We start from the raw sequence: 22,429 nt of genomic DNA, 5'->3' as shown, positions 1-22,429 counted from the left end.
CTGCACCGCCCCGGGCCCACAGTCACTGCACAAGGACACTAATTTTCCTACAGACTCATCTCAAAGCAAAACATTCAACCCAATGGCACAGCTTGTGGTTTGGTTTTCATCTATTTTGCCATTTCATTTCCCCATTTCTGACATTCCCACTAAGTCATGAAGGCTTCTACCATGTGGTGGGATGAGAAGTCCCACAAGGATTTCTTGTGCATGAACACAATAGTATGGGCAGGAAGCAAGACTCAAGTTGTCCCATGTGGAGTTTTGTACTTCATTTCTACCTAAGGGATTTGTTGTCTCTTGGGACAGTGCCCTCTCTTCCCCCTCTCTTCAAGCCAGGATGCATTTTGGCTGCACCTTTTGCACCGTGACCTGGAGGACACACCAAGTCCTGCCAATGTCAATTCTGTGCACACCCTGAGCTGTGGCAGTGCTGCCAAGCAAGTCAGGCTGAGGGCAATGGCCTTTGGGCTGCCTGGAGCTGTGGTGTGTGGGCTCAGCCCAGTGCTTGAAGATGGTTTTCCAGGGTGAAGGATGGAGCTGCCCTTGCTGGAAGGGAATTCAGCCCGGCCTGGGACAAAGCCTGCAGACATCACACACTCCTGGCTTGGGCTCACAACAAAATTAAAGCGTGACTCGCCATGGCTCAGGAGAGTTTGGCTTTGGAGATTTGCCTACTGAGGGCATTCCCTTGCCCTCCTGGGACGCGACCCAGCTGCCTCCATGTCTGCAGGGCAGGGAAGTGCATCAGTCCTTGGTGCAGTTTGAAATCTGGTTTTGCATCCAGGGTCTTTCTGAGCACACCTCGTCCCTGAGCATTCCATGTTGGATTCTGTAGTGATTTTCTCTATCACCTCTCCAGATATCAAGACAAATCTGGCTGGCCTGTTATGCCCTGACTCCCCTGTCATCCCTCTCTTGAACCCAAGACGCTTTCTGACTTTCTTCCAGTTCTCAGATGCATTCCATGGTCACTGCGACTTTCAAAGGGAGTTGAGAAAGGCTTTGTACTGAGCCCAGTGAACACAGAACATCAATCGACACACACTCATGTCAGACCAGTGTGTCTGAATCTTCCTCCATCAGATTCTGTTCTGCTTGGGGAAATCTTTTCTGTTGCATTTGTTGGAGGATTACCAGGAACGTGAGTTCCCGACAGCAATTCCTGATGGTAAAGACCAAGGACATGAACCTTTGAGCATGTTCACCTTTCCTGTACCCCCTGCCCTCAGGGAAGCTGCCCTTTTGAATAGTGGGGCTGCCTGTGTCCAAGGCTCCCTTTATGGATGGCCTGTCTGGAGAAGACCTTCTTATTGCCCCTCCATGTGCTTTGCCTGATTCAGCTCCAGGTGGGCTTTGGCTTTCCTAATGCCTGGCAAAAGGCATTTAGAGGAAGAGAGCTGAAACACTGGCACAGCCTGGCTGCCTGGACATGCTGCAGCTCCTGACCTTTGCAGAGAGCAGAGAGAGAGGGAAAAGAGAGAAGCAAGTGAAATGTCCGTAAAAAGCGGATTATTTGGGTGTCCTCTGACACGTGCAGTGCGAGGCAGGGACTCTTCCTGCAGGGGATGCTGCAAAGTGTTGATTTTGACTGCCCTAAACCAACATTCCCTGCCTTCATCCAGCAACTGGGTCATGTGCCCTCCCTGACATGGCTCTGCCTGGGATATCCTTTGCTTCTCATCACAGAACATGAAAGGATCCTGCAATGCAGGGCAGGAATGTTGGAAATGAGGAAATGAAAAGGCAGCGTAGATGGAAGCAAAAAGTGAATCGCTGCCACTATGTGGGATATTTTCCTTTGAAGATGAGTCTGATGAAAAATTACCACACTTGTGCAGGACTGTGGGCCTGGGGCAATGCAAGAGCTGTATAAAAGCAGGCTCTTCTCCCCACTCTCACATTCACTCCACTCACCTCCATCTCCTTGGAACAAGGTGAGTTTGAAGCTCATTCTCCTTTTTCGCCTTCTTCTCTGGGATATCTCTGCACATACCTGTGACTTTGTCCCACGTGAGATCTTGCAGATGCTTTTTGTGAGGAGAAAATGAGTGGGAAGTGTGTGACTGCTGGGTCTTGGCAGAAGTAATGCCCCAGATTTGGGCTGGTTGGGGACGACCCTGGGCTTGAGATCTTGGTGGGGTTTGTATGAGGGGAAGAGCCCCTGTGCCTCCAGAAACAGCCTTCAGCTCTCATTCCCAGCTCATGCCTTGGCTCCCTCATGCTGAGGTCACAGTTGGATCCTTACCCAGCCCTTGTGATTTACTTCCCTCTGCTCTGTGTGCCAGGTGCACCTGCAGCCCCAAGCCATGTCCTGCTACAGCCCGTGCCGGCCCTGCCAGCCCTGCGGCCCCACCCCGCTGGCCAACAGCTGCAATGAGTGCTGTGTCAGGCAGTGCCAGGACTCCACCGTGTTCATCCAGCCCTCGCCCGTGGTGGTGACCCTGCCCGGCCCCATCCTCAGCTCCTCCCCACAGAACACCGTGGTGGGATCCTCCACCTCGGCTGCTGTTGGCAGCATCCTCAGCTCTCAGGGAGTGCCCATCAGCTCTGGGGGCTTTGGCCTCTCTGGCTTGGGCAGTGGCCTCTGTGGCACGAGGCGCTTCCCCTGCTGAAGCTGCTCCTTACTCCTTGGCCTCCACCTGGATCCCCCTCTCCTTCCTTTTTTGACTCAATAAATTGTGCTGCATCCCATCCTCTGCCTTTGTGTCTTCCTTTGCCTGGCTGAGATGCTGCCCCAGGGGTGTTTCTGGGAGGGTGTTGTTTGGGCTGGTTTTGCACTGGCTGCCAACACAGGCTGGCATTGGGAGTGCTCAGTGTGCACTGAGTGACCCTCTGGGTTCTGATTTTTCTGCCTCTTTGCATCAGAATGGAATTTCTGTAAATAGTTCAACGGCTTACTTGTACTTTCTTCACACACTTTTCCATTCAGTCGGCTCAGCACTGCATTGGAAATACCAAGCAGCGAATGTGTTGCTGCAAGGACACAGGTTCCAGCTTCCCATCAGGTGCCAGGCAAACCCTTCCTAACAGTATTGTGCCCCTTTATCAGTTATTTGAAGTTCCATTGAAATTCACCTTGTACACTTGCCATGATGGGACCTGCCATTTTCCATTTCCCACCACGTCATTAACTTCTTCCTTCTGTCTCATCTACATCTACCCTATTTCTGTTTAAATGTGTTGCTCCTTGTCCAGTCACTGCTGGCCTTGATATAATGTCTCTCTCCAACTTCCTTATCCGTCCCCTTTGCATACTGAAATGCTGCAATAAGGTCTCCCCAGAGCCTGCTCTTCTCCTGCATGAGAAAACTCAAGTGCCTCCCCCTTTCTCCATGGTAGGGGCAATGCATCTGTGTGATCATTTTTGCAGCCCTTGTTTGTTTGCAGCTGCTCTAACAGGTCCATGCTTACTCTGAATTGAGGAGTCCAACTGGATTCAGGTGGGGTCTAACAAGAGCTGACCTGCTGGCTGTATTTCTGTTTGTGCAGACCAAGACGTGATTGAATTTCTGGATATCAAGAACACATTGCTGGCTCAGGTCCAATTTTTCTTCCTCCATGATTTCTGGTTCCTTCTCTGCAGGGCTGGTCTAAACTATTTCTCCTCCAGTGCTGGCCTTGTTGAAGTTCCTGAGCTTCACATGGGAGCATTCTCAAATCTGCCAAGATCCCTCTGAATTGAAACACTTTCCTCAAGCCTCAGCTTGGTGTCATTCACAAACTTGTTGAGTGTCCACTCAGTCCCACTATGTTATTGATGAACTTATTAACAAATATTGGTCCCTGTATTGATCCCTGATGGGCACCAGTCATCACTCATTTCCACATGGACATAGAGCCCATGAGTATAAATCCTTGGATGCTCCCCAAATTCTTGTGAGACTCTCTAACTTGCAGGTGAGGAAGGAAGCCATGACTCCCCAGCTGATCCCCTGACCATCAGATCCAGCTTTGCCCAGACCTCCCTCTTGCCCTTGTTGCTCAATTCTGCAGAAGGGGCATGTGGCCACTGCTGACATTTGTTGAGAAGCCTGGGTTGTGGAGGGCCCTGGAAGGGCAGAAACCCCAAAAGGCTCATGGAAGTGGATAGGAGGAGAGAAGAAGAGTAAGGAGAGAAGTTCAGGCACTTTATCTTGCTTGGCTGCCATCACTCTTTGGAGGCAGGCGCAAACCAGGAAAAGCCCAGGGTATAACAGGAGGTGGAACAGAGGACCAGTTGCTTTGATATCATTATTAAGAAGTTCCTCTGCCCAAATTAAGGTACAGATGAGACCATATGCTAAAGTTAATAGTATGAATTTTATTTAACGGCAAATGTGAGGTAGCAATAGATAGAAAGAAATAGGAGATAGAAGAGGGTAAGAGAGTGAGAGAGAGAGTTTAAGTTGAAAGATATCACCACCCCATGGTTCCAGCAGCATCCTCTTCAGGTTTTCCTTCTGGCCTTCTCAGTGTTGGGGAACAACTTCTCTGAGTTGTTCTTCTGTGGTATCAGCTTAGTACAGTCCAAGGTCTAGGTATCCTCAGGGTGTAGATACAGTTCCCATAGCTTGGGAAGAAATATGTGTAAGCAGTTGCTTCCTTTTCCACAGTGTGCCACAGTGTGAATTTTTGTCCAGATGTGTTAACAAGGATGCTCCCCAGATCAGACCAGGAATTATCACCATTCAGATGCAAATCCCTCTCTCTGTGGTTACCTCGAGTTCCCACTGTAGTGGCTTATCTTATTTTGTGCCTTGACAGTGTTTAAGGCAATTGTGGTCTTTAAGTCTCTTACACCAGTCTGTACTGGCCTGACTGGGCTGGAGGTCATTGTCTTCAGAGCAGCCAGTGTTGTTCTGTGCTTCAAATGTAGCTAAACTACAAACGTGGCTAAATGTTTAGCCACTAAATGTGGCTAAACGAGTGCAAAGAACACACCAAAGCCTGACCTGCTGCTGCACAGGGCTGGCCCACCATCAACACCATCTCTCCTTCTCACGCTGCATCACCCACAGTGGAGGCCAGGAGTGGGCAAGCAGCTGGAGCTGATACAACCAGGACAAATTACCTCAACTGACCAAAAAGGCTGTTCCAGGTCATGTAAAATCATGGAATCACTGAGGTATACAAGACCTTTAAGATTAAGGGGTCCAACCATTAACCCAACTCTTCCAAGCTCAACACTAAACCATGTCCCCAAATTTCACAAATAGATGTCTTTTAAATCCCTCCAGGGATGGTGATAACAACACAACACTGGGCACGTATAATATCATGCTTAGCAATAAATCTGTGGACAATCTTCCCAGAGAAGCCATTCTTCAGACACTGTGTGGGCATTGGTCTGCTGCTGCTCGCACGATTCCCTTGGAACCACTTGGTTTTCTCTTTTTTCTCCCATTCCTTCATAGAATATCCTCATCTTGACACCAGGGTATGTCACTCCCCTGCTTTTCCAATTCTCCCCCTTCCCACTGGCTCAGCAGATCAAAAGAAGCACTGCTCAGTGTTTACTGCTGCTCATAACACCACACAGACCCAAAGGCAGTGCTTGTCCTCTTTGTCCTTCTCCTTCCTTGTCTCTGCCCAGGGCTTCTGAGGAAAGTTTTTGGAGACATGGTGGCAGGAAAAGACATTGGGAAGGAAGAGAGACAGCAGGTGTTGGCTGAGTGACTCAAAGGGCTGTCCAGAAGCAGCTGAGGGGGGGCTGAACTGCTGCAGGACACAGCTGGGCACACATGGCCCCAGAGCCCTGAAGGGCAGCTGACTTGGGACAACCAGCTCTGTCTCCCCACATCTCCCTCAGCCCCTGGCAAGCAGCAGCCCCAAAGCAGGGCCAGGGAAAGGGGCTTTGGCAGTCACCACATCAGAACAGGTCTGACTGCCCCGGCTGTGCCCTGGCACCCAGGGCTCTCAGCAGCATCCTGGGCTGTGCAAGAGGAGTGGAACCAGGAGCTGGGTGGGAGCGATGATGCCGCTCTGCTCAGCACTCACCTGCTGCCCTTGTCTGTGTTGGGGACAGGCTGTAATGGAAGAACCACCTGGAGCAAGTGGAGTGAGTTTGGTGCAGGGTGGCCAGGATGCTGAGGAGGTTGGAGCACTTGACTAAGGCACAGGATTGCTGAGTGTGGGGAGGAGCATGGTTTGGTTAGACAGAAAACCTTCCTTGGAGTAGGCGGGTCCAGTGGAGAGGATTGGTTCATTGTACCAGCTCCAGACATATCAAGAAGGATAGAAAGGAGCAATACCATGGATAAGCAGATATAGGTCTCATTTCTTAAAGGCACTCAAAGACCTTCTTCGAAATCTGCTGCACAACCATCCCTGAGACACACCTCCCTCCCTGAGAACCCTGGGAGACCAACAAGAGAGGAAAGGATGACACAGATGCATGGACTGGGATGCAACAGAAATTTAATGAGTCAAATGATGAGAACACGGCCACTCTGAGTGGAGGCCTCAGTGCAGAGAGCAGCAGGGTCAGCTCAGAATCTCCATCACACAGTTGTGTCAGGGATCCCAGCAGGTGTCCATCTGCCTGATCCAGAGAGGGAGCAGGGCCAGCAGGTGCTCCCCAGGATGGCTGTGTGGGGATCACAGCCCCAGGGAGCACAAGGGAACAAGGACACAGGAGGGAAAGGAGAGAGTGGCAGGGGACAGAGGCAGGGATGGGCTGTGCTTGCCAAGAGCCCAGGCTGGCCCTGTCCTTCTGCAAGGGCTGCTGGGGTTGCTCAGCCCCTCGGGAAGCAAGAAGCCGATGCTGCGTGCCCAGGGCGGTTCCATCCTGGGAGTCCCTGGGTTCCTTCCCCAGGGCCAGCGGCAGCAGCTTCAGCAGGGGAGGCACCTGGTGCCACAGAGGCCACTGCCCAAGCCAGAGAGGCCAAAGCCCCCAGAGCTGATGGGCACTCCCTGAGAGCTGAGGATGCTGCCAACAGCAGCCGAGGTGGAGGATCCCACCACGGTGTTCTGTGGGAAGGAGCTGAGGATGGGGCCGGGCAGGGTCACCACCACGGGCGAGGGTTCGATGATGACGGTGGAGTCCTGGCACTGCCTGACACAGGGCTCATTGCAGCTGTTGGCCAGCGGGGTGGGGCCGCAGGGCTGGCAGGGCCGGCACGGGCTGTAGCAGGACATGGCTTGGGGCTGCAGGAGCACCTGGGAGACAGGGCAGGGGAAAGCAGAACACATGGAGTGGGTGAGGGTCAGCCTGTCACCCCACCATCAGGGACCAAAGGCATGAACAGGAGACAAGCCCAGGAGCTGTACAGAGAGACCCACAGGCTTCTCCATCCTCAGAAGATCCCTGCCAAGAGCTACCCAGGGAAGATCCATCTCTGGTCCATATCTTTGGAAACACCTAAGACAAGCCCAGCTTTTGCCCATGTTACACTTTCTGCCGCCCTCCCTCATCCATGACAAGAATCCATAAAGCACAAAATAGCATGTACAGATGGAGAAACCCCATGGAAGGAGGAGAAGGATGAGAAAAAGCTTCAGACTCACCTTGTTCTCAAGGAGATGGAGGTGAGAGGAGTGGATGAGAGAGTGAGGAGAAGGTCCTGCTTTTATACAGTCCCTGCACCGCCCCAGGCCCACAGTCACTGCACAAGGACACTAATTTTCCTACAGACTCATCTCAAAGCAAAACATTCAACCCAATGGCACAGATTGTGGTTTGGTTTTCATCTATTTTGCCATTTCACTTCCCCATTTCTGACACTCCCACTAAGTCATGAAGGCTTCTACCATGTGGTGGGATGAGAAGTCCCACAAGGATTTCTTGTGCAGGAACACAATAGTATGGGCAGGAAGCAAGACTCAAGTTGTCCCATGTGGAGTTTTGTACTTCATCTCTACCTAAGGGATTTGTTGTCTCTTGGGACAGTGCCCTCTCTTCCCCCTCTCTTCAAGCCAGGATGCATTTTGGCTGCACCTTTTGCACCCTGACCTGGAGGACACACCAAGTCCTGCCAATGTCAATTCTGTGCACACCCTGAGCTGTGGCAGTGCTGCCAAGCAAGTCAGGCTGAGGGCAATGGCCTTTGGGCTGCCTGGAGCTGTGGTGTGTGGGCTCAGCCCAGTGCTTGAAGATGGTTTTCCAGGGTGAAGGATGGAGCTGCCCTTGCTGGAAGGGAATTCAGCCCTGCCTGGGACAAAGCCTGCAGACATCACACACTCCTGGCTTGGGCTCACAACAAAATTAAAGCGTGACTCGCCATGGGTCAGGAGAGTTTGGCTTTGGAGATTTGCCTACTGAGGGCATTCCCTTGCCCTCCTGGGATGCGACCCAGCTGCCTCCATGTCTGCAGGGCAGGGAAGTGCATCAGGCCTTGGTGCAGTTTGAAATTTGGTCTTGCATCCAGGGTCTTTCTGAGCACACCTCGTCCCTGAGCATTCCATGTTGGATTCTGTAGTGATTTTCTCTATCACCTCTCCAGATATCAAGACAAATCTGGCTGGCCTGTTATGCCCTGACTCCCCTGTCATACCTCTCTTGAACCGAAGACACTCTCTGACTTTCTTCCAGTTCTCAGATGCATTCCATGGTCACTGCGACTTTCAAAGGGAGTTGAGAAAGGCTTTGTACTGAGCCCAGTGAACACAGAACATCAATCCACACACACTCATGTCAGACCAGTGTGTCTGAATGTTCCTCCATCAGATTCTGTTCTGCTTGGGGAAATCTTTTCTGTTGCAGTTGTTGGAGGATTACCAGGAACGTGAGTTCCCGACAGCAATTCCTGATGGCAAAGACCAAGGACATGAACCTTTGAGCATGTTCACCTTTCCTGTACCCCCTGCCCTCAGGGAAGCTGCCCTTTTGAATAGTGGGGCTGCCTGTGTCCAAGGCTCCCTTTATGGATGGCCTGTCTGGAGAAGACCTTCTTATTGCCCCTCCATGTGCTTTGCCTGATTCAGCTCCAGGTGGGCTTTGGCTTTCCTAATGCCTGGCAAAAGGCATTTAGAGGAAGAGAGCTGAAACACTGGCACAGCCTGGCTGCCTGGACATGCTGCAGCTCCTGACCTTTGCAGAGAGCAGAGAGAGAGGGAAAAGAGAGAAGCAAGTGAAATGTCCATAAAAAGCGGATTATTTGGGTGTCCTCTGACACGTGCAGTGCGAGGCAGGGACTCTTCCTGCAGGGGATGCTGCAAAGAGTTGATTTTGACTGCCCTAAACCAACATTCCCTGCCTTCATCCAGCAACTGGGTCATGTGTGCCCTCCCTGACATGGCTCTGCCTGGGATATCCTTTGCTTCTCATCACAGAACATGAAAGGATCCTGCAATGCAGGGCAGGAATGTTGGAAATGAGGAAATGAAAAGGCAGCGTAGATGGAAGCAAAATGTGAATCGCTGCCACTATGTGGGATATTTTCCTTTGAAGATGAGTCTGATGAAAAATTACCGCCCTTGTGCAGGACTGTGGGCCTGGGGCAATGCAAGAGCTGTATAAAAGCAGGCTCTTCTCCCCACTCTCACATTCACTCCACTCACCTCCATCTCCTTGGAACAAGGTGAGTTTGAAGCTCATTCTCCTTTTTTGCGTTCTTCTCTGGGATTTCTCTGCACATACCTGTGACTTTGTCCCACGTGAGATCTTGCAGATGCTTTTTGTGAGGAGGAAATGAGTGGGAAGTGTGTGACTGCTGGGTCTTGGCAGAAGTAATGCCCCAGATTTGGGCTGGTTGGGGACGACCCTGGGCTTGAGATCTTGGTGGGGTTTGTATGAGGGGAAGAGCCCCTGTGCCTCCAGAAACAGCCTTCAGCTCTCATTCCCAGCTCATGCCTTGGCTCCCTCATGCTGAGGTCACAGTTGGATCCTTACCCAGCCCTTGTGATTTACTTCCCTCTGCTCTGTGTGCCAGGTGCTCCTGCAGCCCCAAGCCATGTCCTGCTACAGCCCGTGCCGGCCCTGCCAGCCCTGCGGCCCCACCCCGCTGGCCAACAGCTGCAATGAGCCCTGTGTCAGGCAGTGCCAGGACTCCACCGTGTTCATCCAGCCCTCGCCCGTGGTGGTGACCCTGCCCGGCCCCATCCTCAGCTCCTTCCCACAGAACACCGTGGTGGGATCCTCCACCTCTGCTGCTGTTGGCAACATCCTCAGCTCTCAGGGAGTGCCCATCAGCTCTGGGGGCTTTGGCCTCTCTGGCTTGGGCAGTGGCCTCTGTGGCACGAGGCGCTTCCCCTGCTGAAGCTGCTCCCTGCACTGTTGCCTCCATCTGGATCCCCCTCTTTTGCTCCTTTTGACTCAATAAATTGTGCTGCATCCCAGCCTGTGCCTTTGTGTCTTCCTTTGCCCTGCAGACACTGTCCCAGGGCAGAGATGTTGCCCCAGGGGTGTTTCTGGGAGGGGGTTGTTGGGGCTGGTTTTGCACTGGCTGTCAGCACAGGCTGGCATTGGGATGCTCAGTGTGTACTGAGTGACTCTCTGAGTTCTGAGTTTCTCTGCCTCTTTGGGTCAGGACAGAATTTCCCTACATTGTCCAGGGACAAACATGCTCTCTGCACTTCTATTCCTTTTCCTTTCTCAGCTCAACAGCGTGACACAAGTACTCAGGAGAGAATGTGTTACTGACCAAACAGAGCTACTGGATTGCCATCATACTCCAGCAGATCCCATGGATCTGAAAGATTTCTGTAAGGGAGGGACAGAGTGCATTGTGCCACCTTCTCACAGACCCCAGTTATCATGGGAGCACAGAATGGGTTTGGTTGGAAGAGATTTTTAAAGGTATTTCGTCCAACCCTCCAGCCATGGACAGTATCTCAGCTCCAGCTCACATATTCCTGCTTAAAACACTTGCCCCTTGTCCAGTCACTTGATATAATGTCTCTCTCCAGTTTTCTTACACCACCCCTTGATGAACTGAAAGGCTGCAATAAGGTCCTCCAGATCCTTCTCTTCTCCTGAATGAAAACCTCCAGAGCAGGGGTGAAGCATCCATGTGACCATTCCCTGGAGGGCAGCTCTCCTTCCATGCAGCCCCCAGTCCCTATTGATTTCTGAGATTGCCCCAAGGCAGTGTCAGGGCCTTGCACTTGGCTTTATTGAAATTCCTGAGTTCCACATGGAAGCTTTCCTCAAGTCTGTCAGGATCCCTGTGGGATTTAAACCCTCCCATCTGGCGTAGCTCTTGCTCCCCTCAGCTTCATGTCATTGCTGAGGGTCACAAATCAATGAGGTTGGAAAAGACCTCCAGGATCATCACCTTGACAAGATGCCCCTATGGCCCCTTAAGCACATCACAAAGCGCCACGAGGGTGCCCCAGTCCCACTGTCCATGTCACTGATGCTCCCAGACACTGAGGGCTGTCAGCAGCACCCTGGGCTGTGCGAGCAGGAGTGGAGCCAGGAGATGTGGATGCTGCTCTGCTCAGCCCTCGCCTGCTGCCATCCCCCGTGTGGGAAATGAATTTGTAGGGAATTCTCAAAGGCTGACAGAAGGCCCACATTGCATGCACCTGTTGACAGACGTGGTTGAGAGAGAAATGGAACTAGAAACGGGTTTCAAAGTTTGGCTTTGCAAATAGAACAAATTACTTTAAAGAATTAGAACTATGAAAGATACATAGCATTAGGATGCACTAGGGGTAATTTTAGATGATTGGCTTTAAGGCATTTGCAGCATGGGATGGATAAGCTGATAGGCCAAGATACACTAATAATGAATTCTAATTAGGAAATAGTTGCTTTCTAAATCTAATAGCATGAATGATAACATCTGTATTTTCTCACCCTTCTTATGAGATTGAACATAGAATAAAAGTTTTTAAAATGCCTCTAAGTATTCCCATCTCCAGGTCAGAAAAAAGCATAACCTGCACCCTGTATTGGGCACAGGCTGTAATGCAAGAACCACCAGGACAAAGCAGACTGAGTTTAGTGCAGGGTGGCCGGGATGGGAAGGAGATCAGAGCACTTGACTCAGGCACAGGGATTGATGGGTATGGAGAGGAGAATGGTTTGGTCAGGGAGAGAAAATCATTCTTGGAGTAGACAGGGCCAATGAAGAGGTTTGGTTCATTCTGTTCACCGATCTCTTAAGGGATAATGACTCAAAACATTCCCCCATTTGTGGAGACCAGGGTGCTTTGGTGAACTGGGGCAGGTGAGCTCTGGCTGTGTAATGGCCAACCTCAGATCTAGTCCAACAGAGGGTGAATGATGGGCTTTGAATGAGGCAGGAGGTGGGTGCTGGTGCCTCTTGTCACTCAGAGCTGCCCTCCCTTGCACAGGCCACTGGGTTGTGGGGGCCCCTCTGTTCCCCAGGGGAAGCACCAGGACATTCATGTGTGGCCTGACAGTGTTCATCTCTGCCAATGGGCCACACTGGGCCAAAACCAAAGCAACTGTGCTGGCTGTGATGGGCAGCTGTGTTGTCTTAGAAGGTGTCAAGGGCTCCTGAATGGTCCCATGTTCCACGACATTACATGATCCAGTGTGAAGCTCCCTCCTCCAAGGGAGGATCCTGAGCATCTCCACTGGAAACTGAGTGAAAATAAAACAAATAGACTTTATGTTCTGTGGATTAGCCCTGGCATTTTCTCCTACCACTTTTTTGAGACTTCCCCCACCACCTGACAGGTCCAGTCTGTGATCACTTTGACCAAGACTGCACAGCAACCAAGTCTCATCAAAGGGCGTATGGCAGGAGAGATCTTCACAATCTTGTCCCTTATCCCTCTTCCTTCATTTTGCCTTGTGCATGTCCCTGGGTGATGTGGTTGCATTTTCATCTTGCCATGCTTTCATGCTCTTGTATTGCTTTGGAAAATAAGAGCCAAAATGGCTACGGATGTGTTTTCCTGTCCAATCACATTGTTCTACAATTATCCCTCAGAGTGTAATTACAGACACTGATCATTCAGTGCTGGTTCTCCCTAATCAATCTCAAGGGCTGTATTAACAAGAACCTGGCTTACCCCTCACCTTCTGCAGTGGGTCGTAGCACAGACATAGAGAAGGGTAGAAAGCAGCAATGCCATAATAAAGCACATTCAAGTCTCTCATCTTAAAAGGCACTCAAACACGTTTTCCTACATCTGTCTCACAGAACCATCCCTGAGACACACCTCCCTCCCTGGGGAACCTTGGGAGACCAACAAGAGAGGAAAGGATGACACAGATGCATGGGCTGGGCTGCAACAGAAATTTAATGAGTGAAACGATGAGAACAAGGCCACTCTGAGTGGAGGCCTCAGTGCAGAGAGCAGCAGGGTCAGCTCAGAATCTCCATCACACAGTTGTGGCAGGGATCCCAGCAGGTGTCCATCTGCCTGATCCAGAGAGGGAGCAGGGCCAGCAGGTGCTCCCCAGGATGGCTGTGTGGGGATCACAGCCCCAGGGGGCACAAAGGAACAAGGACACAGGAGGGAAAGGAGAGAGTGGCAGGGGACAGAGGCAGGGATGGGCTGTGCTTGCCAAGAGCCCAGGCTGGCCCTGTCCTTCTGCAAGGGCTGCTGGGGTTGCTCAGCCCCTCGGGAAGCAAGAAGCCGATGCTGCGTGCCCAGGGCGGTTCCATCCTGGGAGTCCCTGGGTTCCTTCCCCAGGGCCAGCGGCAGCAGCTTCAGCAGGGGAGGCACCTGGTGCCACAGAGGCCACTGCCCAAGCCAGAGAGGCCAAAGCCCCCAGAGCTGATGGGCACTCCCTGAGAGCTGAGGATGCTGCCAACAGCAGCCGAGGTGGAGGATCCCACCACGGTGTTCTGTGGGAAGGAGCTGAGGATGGGGCCGGGCAGGGTCACCACCACGGGCGAGGGCTGGATGAACATGGTGGAGTCCTGGCACTGCCTGACACAGGGCTCATTGCAGCTGTTGGCCAGCGGGGTGGGGCCGCAGGGCTGGCAGGGCCGGCACGGGCTGTAGCAGGACATGGCTTGGGGCTGCAGGTGCACCTGGGAGACAGGGAATGGGGAGGCAGAGTTGAGAAAGGGCTTTGTCAGAGTGTTGGCACACCATGATGAAGAATAGCAAGGAGAAGACAGCAGGAGGCTGCTTAAAGAAGCCAAACAGCCTCAACTGTTTGGTCAAGCCCCCAAGAATCTCCTGAAGAGTTATCAAGCCCAGTGACTTGCACACCTGGGCCAGAACTCATGAGACATCTCAAAAAAAACCAGCCTCTCTCCATGCACAGCTTTGGCCATTTCCCTCTCCCATAACCAGCAGTGCTCAAGAACCCACATGGGATTAAAGCAGAGAATGTGATCAGAAAGCCCAAAGGAGGAAGAATAAAAGAAAGGGCTTCAGACTCACCTTGATCCCAAGGAGGTGGAGGTGAGAAGAGTGAATGAGAAAACAAGGAGAAGGTCCCCCTTTTATACTGCTCCGGCACTGCCCCAGGCCCACAGGCACTGCACGAGGACAGTAATTTTCCAACACATTCACCTCCAAACAAAATATCCACCCTAACGCCACACGTTGTGGTTTGATTTCCATCAACGCTGCCATTTCATTTCCTCATTTCTGACGTGCTTGCTCTGTGTTACAGCTCCTTTCACGTGTGCCACGCGAGGCCTGAGGACACCTGGGACCAGAGCGTGTCCATGCAGGCACAGGATGTGCCCCCATGCCGCAGGGTCCCGAGCAGGCAGGGGATGTTGGCTCGGGGCAGTGCCTTGCCATTGCTGGCAGCTGCCTCTGCAGGGACAGCCCCAGCTCTGCCCTGCCCCAAGGAGCAGCAGAGCACCCAAAGGCTCCTCTCCTCACAGCACGTCCTGCCTGCTGCCCTCTCCTCCTCTCACCTCACTCCAGCACCCACTGGACACTGCTTCTCCAGGGAAATGCTTTCCTCTCCCTTCCTCTTGATGCAGATTGTTTGGCAGGCTGAGCATTCCAGGGCTGGGCTTGGAGAGCCAAAGCCCACCTGGAGCTGAATCAGGAAAGCTTGTGGTGGGAAAGAAGAAGATCTTCCACACCGGGCAAGAGTAAAAGGGAGGCTTGAGCCAAGGCTGACTGGGGCAGCTTCACTGGGGGCAGGGGTTACAGGAAAGGGGAAGGTTCTTCAAGGCTTCTGGGTCTTGGTCTTGCCAGGACTTGGCCTGGGCAACTTTTCATGTCACAGGATCAACCTCTTGATATTCCTCAGAAACAGGGGTAGGGAAAACCTCCCCACGGCAGAGGAGGAGGATCAGCTGTGGGAACATTTAAACAGACTGGAACAATTGAAGTGTGTGACCTGGTGATGGGCACATGAGTGTTGGTGTCAAAGAAGGCACCTCTGAGCTCCCTTTGGGAGGTCCTCAGCAGTCAGTGCATGCAGCTGAGGACAGAAAGAGATGGTCAGGGAGGATTCAAGTAGCAATGTACAGACTCTGGACTTCAAATATGCCAACACTTCCACCCACTCAGGTATCTAGCAGGTCTGATGTGCCTTCACAGGCACCTGTGAAGAGCAAAACAGATAAGAAAAGCTGGCAGAATCTTAGGGGCACCTCGTGGTTCCAAAAACCATGAAAAGTCAAGGCAAAACACAGGAAAACAAGAGATGCTGATGGAGGGACAGAATGGACACAAGGACTCATCTTCCTGGTGAAAGACACCTGGCTGTGGAAGGGAGCTCACCTGGAGGCTCAGGAGCTGAAAGAAGGGGTTCTAGAAAACACTGCCCCACTGCTTTGGACACATCCTGGGGTCCAAAGCTCTATGGCTTCTGCCATAGAGACTGGGAACTGGGGCTAAGGCCCACCCCTTTCCAATGCTCCAAATGCCTCCTCAGCCTAGAGAACAACCCAGAACCATTGCAGAGGGAAGGAAACATCCTCCATTTCCCCAGCGAGTGAGAGCTTTGGGGAAACAGCAGTGCCATGCATTTGGGGATGTGCAAGGAAAGGATACACTCAGAAAAGCCCTGGGTACAAAACCAGCTCTCAAAATACACCAAGGACTGATGCACTTCCCTGCCCTGCAGACATGGAGGCAGCTGAGGTGTGTCCCAGGAGGGCAAGGGAATGCCTTCAGTAGGCAAATCTCCAGGGAGAGACTCTCCTTACCAGTGGCAAGTCAGGCTCTAATTTTGGGTTGGCCATGTGTCAGCCTTTTGGTGTGAGGCCAAGCCAGGAGGGTGTGATGTCTGCAGGCCTGGCCAAGGCAGGGCTGAGTCCCCCTCCAGCAAGGGCAGCTCCATCCTGGCCCTGGGAAAAGGGATGCTTGGCAGCTCTTTCACAGGTCACCTGTGTTCTCAGTACTGACAGCATGTATTGGAAAAGTGGCCTGTGCTCGTTTGTCATCCAGGTCAGGCTCCACGTTGTGCAGCCAAAGGGCATCGTGGGTGAAGAGAGAGGGAGGACCAGAGAACGGTCCAGACACCCAACACCTCCCCTCCCCCAGATACTGAGAACCAGCCCAATGGTATAGGGCTCTCTTTGAGACTTGATTCGTGCCCATGATCAGAGAATGAATGAATCACAGAATCAGAAGAATTTTAACACCTCCAAGATCATTGAGTCCAGCCATTACTCATGTATTTCTGCAGGAAAAATAATTTGGATTCTCATCCCTTAACATGAAAGGGATCTTCATGACCTAGTGGGGATGTCAGAAACATGGAAATTAAATTACAGCATTGATGGAAACCAAAACATACCCTGTGGCATTAGGGAGGATATTTTTCTTTGTAGATGAGTCTGTAGGAAAATTGTTGCCCTGTGCAGCTACTGTAAGCCTAGGGTGGTGCAGGAGCAGTATAAAAGCAAATCATTCTCCTCACTCTCTCATCTAGTCTTCCCATCTCCAGCTCCTGGGAAATAAGGTGAGTTTGGAGCATTTCTCCTCCTACTTGTCCTCATCTGAATATATTTCTAAGCTCATAACATGTCTTCAGATGGGGACTAGTGCTTCCTGCCATGGGTGAGGGAAGGGGGCAGCAGGTGTGGCATAGAAAGACACTGGGGCTTGGCTATGTCCTGAATTATTGGCGAGGTGCAGAACTCTATTTGCCATGTTTTGGGGACTTGAGAGGAACAGGGTCATCCTCAGACTGGGGTGACAGGCTGACCCTCACCCACTCCATGTGTTCTGCTTTCCCCTGCCCTGTCTCCCAGGTGCTCCTGCAGCCCCAAGCCATGTCCTGCTACAGCCCGTGCCAGCCCTGCCAGCCCTGCGGCCCCACCCCGCTGGCCAACAGCTGCAATGAGCCCTGTGTCAGGCAGTGCCAGGACTCCACCGTGTTCATCCAGCCCTCGCCCGTGGTGGTGACCCTGCCTGGCCCCATCCTCAGCTCCTTCCCACAGAACACCGTGGTGGGATCCTCCACCTCGGCTGCTGTTGGCAGCATCCTCAGCTCTCAGGGAGTGCCCATCAGCTCTGGGGGCTTTGGCCTCTCTGGCTTGGGCAGTGGCCTCTGTGGCACCAGGTGCCTCCCCTGCTGAAGCTGCTGCCGCTGGCCCTGGGGAAGGAACCCAGGGACTCCCAGGATGGAACCGCCCTGGGCACGCAGCATCGGCTTCTTGCTTCCTGAGGGGCTGAGCAACCCCAGCAGCCCTTGCAGAAGGACAGGGCCAGCCTGGGCTCTTGGCAAGCACAGCCCATCCCTGCCTCTGTCCCCTGCCACTCTCTCCTTTCCCTCCTGTGTCCTTGTTCCCTTGTGCTCCCTGGGGCTGTGATCCCCACACAGCCATCCTGGGGAGCACCTGCTGGCCCTGCTCCCTCTCTGGATCAGGCAGATGGACACCTGCTGGGATCCCTGACACAACTGTGTGATGGAGATTCTGAGCTGACCCCGCTGCTCTCTGCACTGAGGCCTCCACTCAGAGTGGCCTTGTTCTCATCGTTTATCTCATTAAATTTCTGTTGCAGCCCAGCCCATGCATCTGTGTCATCCTTTCCTCCCTTGTTGGTCTCCCAAGGTTCCCCAGGGAGGGAGGTGTGTCTCAGGGATGGTTCTGTGAGACAGATGTAGGAGAAGGTGTTTGAGTGCCTTTTAAGTTGGGAGACTTGAATGTGCTTTATTATGGCATTGCTGCTTTCTACCCTTCTCCAAGTGTCTGTGCTACGACCCACTGCAGAAGGTGAGGGGTAAGCCAGGTTCTTGTTAATACAGCCCTTGAGATTGATTAGGGAGAACCAGCACTGAATGATCAGTGTCTGTAATTACACACTGAGGGATAATTGCAGAACAATGTGATGGACAGGAAAACACATCCGTAGCCATTTTGGCTCTTATTTTCCAAAGCGATACAACAACATGAAAGCATGGCAAGATGAAAATGCAACCACATCACCCAGGGACATGCACAAGGCAAAATGAAGGAAGAGGGATAAGGGGCAAGATTGTGAAGATCTCTCCTGCCATACACCCTTTGATGAGTCTTGGTTGCTGTGCAGTCTTGGTCAAAGTGATCAAAGACTGGACCTGTCAGGTGGTGGGGGAAGTCTCAAAAAAGTGGTAGGAGAAAATGCCAGGGCTAATCCACAGAACATAAAGTCTATTTGGTTTATTTTCACTCAGTTTCCAGTGGAGATGCTCAGGATCCTCCCTTGGAGGAGGGAGCTTCACACTGGATCATGTAATGTCGTGGAACATGGGACCATTCAGGAGCCCTTGACACCTTCTAAGACAACACAGCTGCCCATCACAGCCAGCACAGTTGCTTTGGTTTTGGCCCAGTGTGGCCCATCAGCAGAGATGAACACTGTCAGGCCACACATGAATGTCCTGGTGCTTCCCCTGGGGAACAGCAGGGGCCCCCACAACCCAGTGGTCTGTGCAAGGGAGGGCAGCTCCGAGTGACAAGAGGCACCAGCACCCACCTCCTGCCTCATTCAAAGCCCATCATTCACCCTCGTCGGACTAGATCTGAGGTTGGCCATTACACAGCCAGAGCTCACCTGCCCCAGTTCACCAAAGCACCCTGGTCTCCACAAATGGGGGAATGTTTTGAGTCATTATCCCTTGTGACATCGGTTAACAGAATGAACCAAACCTCTTCATTGGCCCTGTCTACTCCAAGGATGATTTTCTCTCCCTGACCAAACCATTCTCCTCTCCATACCCATCAATCCCTGTGCCTGAGTCAAGTGCTCTGATCTCCTTCCCATCCCGGCCACCCTGCACTAAACTCAGCCTGCTTTGTCCTGGTGGTTCTTGCATTACAGCCTGTGCCCAATACAGGGTGCAGGATTATGCTTTTTTCTGACCTGGAGATGGGAATACCTGGAGGCATTTTAAAAACTTTTATTCTATGTTCAATCTCATAAGAAGGGTGAGAAAATACAGATGTTATCATTCATGCTATTAGATTTAGAAAGCAACTATTTCCTAATTAGAATTCATTATTAGTGTATCTTGGCCTATCAGCTTATCCATCCCATGCTGTAAATGCCTTAAAGCCAATCATCTAAAATTACCCCTTGTGCATCCTAATGCTATGTATCTTTCATAGTTCTATTTTTATAAAGTAATTTGTTCTATTTGCAAAGACAAACTTTGAAACTCGTTTCTAGTTCCATTTCTCTCTCAACCACGTCTGTCAACAGGTGCATGCAATGTGGGCCTTCTGTCAGCCTTTGAGAATTCCCTACAAATTCATTTCCCACACGGGGGAGGCAGCAGGCGAGGGCTGAGCAGAGCAGCATCCACATCTCCTGGCTCCACTCCTGCTCGCACAGCCCAGGGTGCTGCTGACAGCCCTCAGTGTCTGGGAGCATCAGTGACATGGACAGTGGGACTGGGGGCACCCTCGTGGCGCTTTGTGATGTGCTCAAGGGGCCATAGGGGCATCTTGTCAAGAAGATGATCCTGGAGGTCTTTTCCAACCTCATTGATTTGTGACCCTCAGCAATGACATGAAGCTGAAGGGAGCAAGAACTATGCCAGATGGGAGGGTTTAAATCCCACAGGGATCCTGACAGACTTGAGGAATGCTTCCATGTGGAACTCGGGAATTTCAATAAAGCCAAGTGCAAGGTCCTGACACTGCCTTGGGGCAATCTCAGAAATCAATAGGGACTGGGGGCTGCATGGAAGGAGAGCTGCCCTCCAGGGAATGGTCACATGGATGCTTCACCCCTGCTCTGGAGGTTTTCATTCAGGAGAAGAGAAGGATCTGGAAGACCTTATTGCAGCCTTTCAGTTCATCAAGGGGTGGTGTAAGAAAACTGGAGAGAGACATTATATCAAGTGACTGGACAAGGGGCAAGTGTTTTAAGCAGGAATATGTGAGCTGGAGCTGAGATACTGTCCATGGCTGGAGGGTTGGATGAAATACCTTTAAAAATCTGTTCCAACCAAACCCATTCTGTGCTCCCATGATAACTGGGGTCTGTGAGAAGGTGGCACAATGCACTCTGTCCCTCCCTTACAGAAATCTTTCAGATCCATGGGACCTGCTGGAGTATGATGGCAATCCAGTAGCTCTGTTTGGTCAGTAACACATTCTCTCCTGAGTACTTGTGTCACGCTGTTGAGCTGAGAAAGGAAAAGGAATAGAAGTGCAGAGTGCATGTTTGTCCCTGGGCAATGTAGGGAAATTCTGTCCTGACCCAAAGAGGCAGAGAAACTCAGAACCCAGAGAGTCACTCAGTGCACACTGAGCATCCCAATGCCAGCCTGTGTTGGCAGCCAGGGCAAAACCAGCCCCAACAACCCCCTCCCAGAAACACCCCTGGGGCAACATCTCTGCCCTGGGACAGTGTCTGCAGGGCAAAGGAAGACACAAAGGCACAGGCTGGGATGCAGCACAATTTATTGAGTCAAAAAAGGAAGGAGAGGGGGATCCAGATGGAGGCAACAGTGCAGGGAGCAGCTTCAGCAGGGGAAGCACCTCGTGCCACAGAGGCCACTGCCCAAGCCAGAGAGGCCAAAGCCCCCAGAGCTGATGGGCACTCCCTGAGAGCTGAGGATGCTGCCAACAGCAGCCGAGGTGGAGGATCCCACCACGGTGTTCTGTGGGAAGGAGCTGAGGATGGGGCCGGGCAGGGTCACCACCACGGGCGAGGGCTGGATGAACACGGTGGAGTCCTGGCACTGCCTGACACAGGGCTCATTGCAGCTGTTGGCCAGCGGGGTGGGGCCGCAGGGCTGGCAGGGCTGGCACGGGCTGTAGCAGGACATGGCTTGGGGCTGCAGGTGCACCTGGCACACAGAGCAGAGGGAAGTAAATCACAAGGGGTGGGTAAGGATCCAACTGTGACCTCAGCATGAGGGAGCCAAGGCATGAGCTGGGAATGAGAGCTGAAGGCTGTTTCTGGAGGCACAGGGGCTCTTCCCCTCATACAAACCCCACCAAGATCTCAAGCCCAGGGTCGTCCCCACCAGCCCAAATCTGGGGCATTACTTCTGCCAAGACCCAGCAGTCACACACTTCCCACCATTTCCTCCTCACAAAAAGCATCTGCAAGATCTCACGTGGGACAAAGTCACAGGTATGTGCAGAGAAATCCTAGAGAAGAACGCAAAAAAGGAGAATGAGCTTCAAACTCACCTTGTTCCAAGGAGATGGAGGTGAGTGGAGTGAATGTGAGAGTGGGGAGAAGAGCCTGCTTTTATACAGCTCTTGCATTGCCCCAGGCCCACAGACCTGCACAAGGGCGGTAATTTTTCATCAGACTCATCTTCAAAGGAAAATATCCCACATAGTGGCAGCGATTCACATTTTGTTTCCATCTACGCTGCCTTTTCATTTCCTCATTTCCAACATTCCTGCCCTGCATTGCAGGATCCTTTCATGTTCTGTGATGAGAAGCAAAGGATATCCCAGGCAGAGCCATGTCAGGGAGGGCACATGACCCAGTTGCTGGATGAAGGCAGGGAATGTTGGTTTAGGGCAGTCAAAATCAACTCTTTGCAGCATCCCCTGCAGGAAGAGTCCCTGCCTCGCACTGCACGTGTCAGAGGACACCCAAATAATCTGCTTTTTATGGACATTTCACTTGCTTCTCTCTTTTCCCTCTCTCTCTGCTCTCTGCAAAGGTCAGGAGCTGCAGCATGTCCAGGCAGCCAGGCTGTGCCAGTGTTTCAGCTCTCTTCCTCTAAATGCCTTTTGCCAGGCATTAGGAAAGCCAAAGCCCACCTGGAGCTGAATCAGGCAAAGCACATGGAGGGGCAATAAGAAGGTCTTCTCCAGACAGGCCATCCATAAAGGGAGCCTTGGACACAGGCAGCCCCACTATTCAAAAGGGCAGCTTCCCTGAGGGCAGGGGGTACAGGAAAGGTGAACATGCTCAAAGGTTCATGTCCTTGGTCTTTACCATCAGGAATTGCTGTCGGGAACTCACGTTCCTGGTAATCCTCCAACAACTGCAACAGAAAAGATTTCCCCAAGCAGAAGAGAATCTGATGGAGGAACATTCAGACACACTGGTCTGACATGAGTGTGTGTGGATTGATGTTCTGTGTTCACTGGGCTCAGTACAAAGCCTTTCTCCACTCCCTTTGAAAGTCGCAGTGACCATGGAATGCATCTGAGAACTGCAAGAAAGTCAGAGAGTGTCTTGGGTTCAAGAGAGG

At 52.0% G+C, this 22,429-nt stretch overlaps 5 protein-coding genes across 5 annotated transcripts; 2 read left to right on the top strand and 3 right to left on the bottom strand.

Moving 5' to 3' along the window:
• Window positions 1–6,813: 6,813 nt before the first annotated feature.
• Window positions 6,814–7,561, bottom strand: LOC140680722 (feather keratin 1-like). Its single transcript, XM_072919116.1, has 2 exons — window positions 7,489–7,561; window positions 6,814–7,121 (listed from the first exon to the last, which is right to left on the bottom strand). Exon 2 carries the CDS (start codon window positions 7,117–7,119, stop codon window positions 6,814–6,816), a length of 306 nt encoding a protein of 101 aa, XP_072775217.1. The 5' UTR covers window positions 7,120–7,121; window positions 7,489–7,561.
• Window positions 7,562–9,872: 2,311 nt separating this feature from the next.
• On the top strand, window positions 9,873–10,178 carry LOC100226559 (feather keratin 1-like). The gene has a single exon (XM_072919139.1). The coding sequence runs from the start codon at window positions 9,873–9,875 to the stop codon at window positions 10,176–10,178; it is 306 nt and encodes a 101-aa protein (XP_072775240.1).
• Window positions 10,179–13,553: 3,375 nt separating this feature from the next.
• On the bottom strand, window positions 13,554–13,859 carry LOC140680721 (feather keratin 1-like). The gene has a single exon (XM_072919113.1). The coding sequence runs from the start codon at window positions 13,857–13,859 to the stop codon at window positions 13,554–13,556; it is 306 nt and encodes a 101-aa protein (XP_072775214.1).
• A 3,186-nt stretch (window positions 13,860–17,045) lies between these two features.
• LOC100223683 (feather keratin Cos1-2-like) lies at window positions 17,046–17,351 on the top strand. Its single transcript, XM_072919179.1, has one exon. The coding sequence runs from the start codon at window positions 17,046–17,048 to the stop codon at window positions 17,349–17,351; it is 306 nt and encodes a 101-aa protein (XP_072775280.1).
• A 3,377-nt stretch (window positions 17,352–20,728) lies between these two features.
• LOC140680734 (feather keratin Cos1-2-like) lies at window positions 20,729–21,034 on the bottom strand. Its single transcript, XM_072919180.1, has one exon. It carries the CDS (start codon window positions 21,032–21,034, stop codon window positions 20,729–20,731), a length of 306 nt encoding a protein of 101 aa, XP_072775281.1.
• Window positions 21,035–22,429: the final 1,395 nt, after the last annotated feature.

The sequence above is a fragment of the Taeniopygia guttata genome, chromosome 27 (assembly GCF_048771995.1).
Source record: "Taeniopygia guttata chromosome 27, bTaeGut7.mat, whole genome shotgun sequence".
NCBI lineage: Eukaryota > Metazoa > Chordata > Aves > Passeriformes > Estrildidae > Taeniopygia > Taeniopygia guttata.
The sequence above is the reverse complement of the archived record's forward strand: the minus strand, read 5'-3'. Positions and strand labels throughout refer to the sequence as shown.

Excerpts from the sequence above, each read along its gene's own strand:
- LOC140680722 (XM_072919116.1), bottom strand. The coding sequence starts at position 7,119 with ATGTCCTGCTACAGCCCGTGCCGGCCCTGCCAGCCCTGCGGCCCCACC.
- LOC100226559 (XM_072919139.1), top strand. The coding sequence starts at position 9,873 with ATGTCCTGCTACAGCCCGTGCCGGCCCTGCCAGCCCTGCGGCCCCACC.
- LOC140680721 (XM_072919113.1), bottom strand. The coding sequence starts at position 13,859 with ATGTCCTGCTACAGCCCGTGCCGGCCCTGCCAGCCCTGCGGCCCCACC.
- LOC100223683 (XM_072919179.1), top strand. The coding sequence starts at position 17,046 with ATGTCCTGCTACAGCCCGTGCCAGCCCTGCCAGCCCTGCGGCCCCACC.
- LOC140680734 (XM_072919180.1), bottom strand. The coding sequence starts at position 21,034 with ATGTCCTGCTACAGCCCGTGCCAGCCCTGCCAGCCCTGCGGCCCCACC.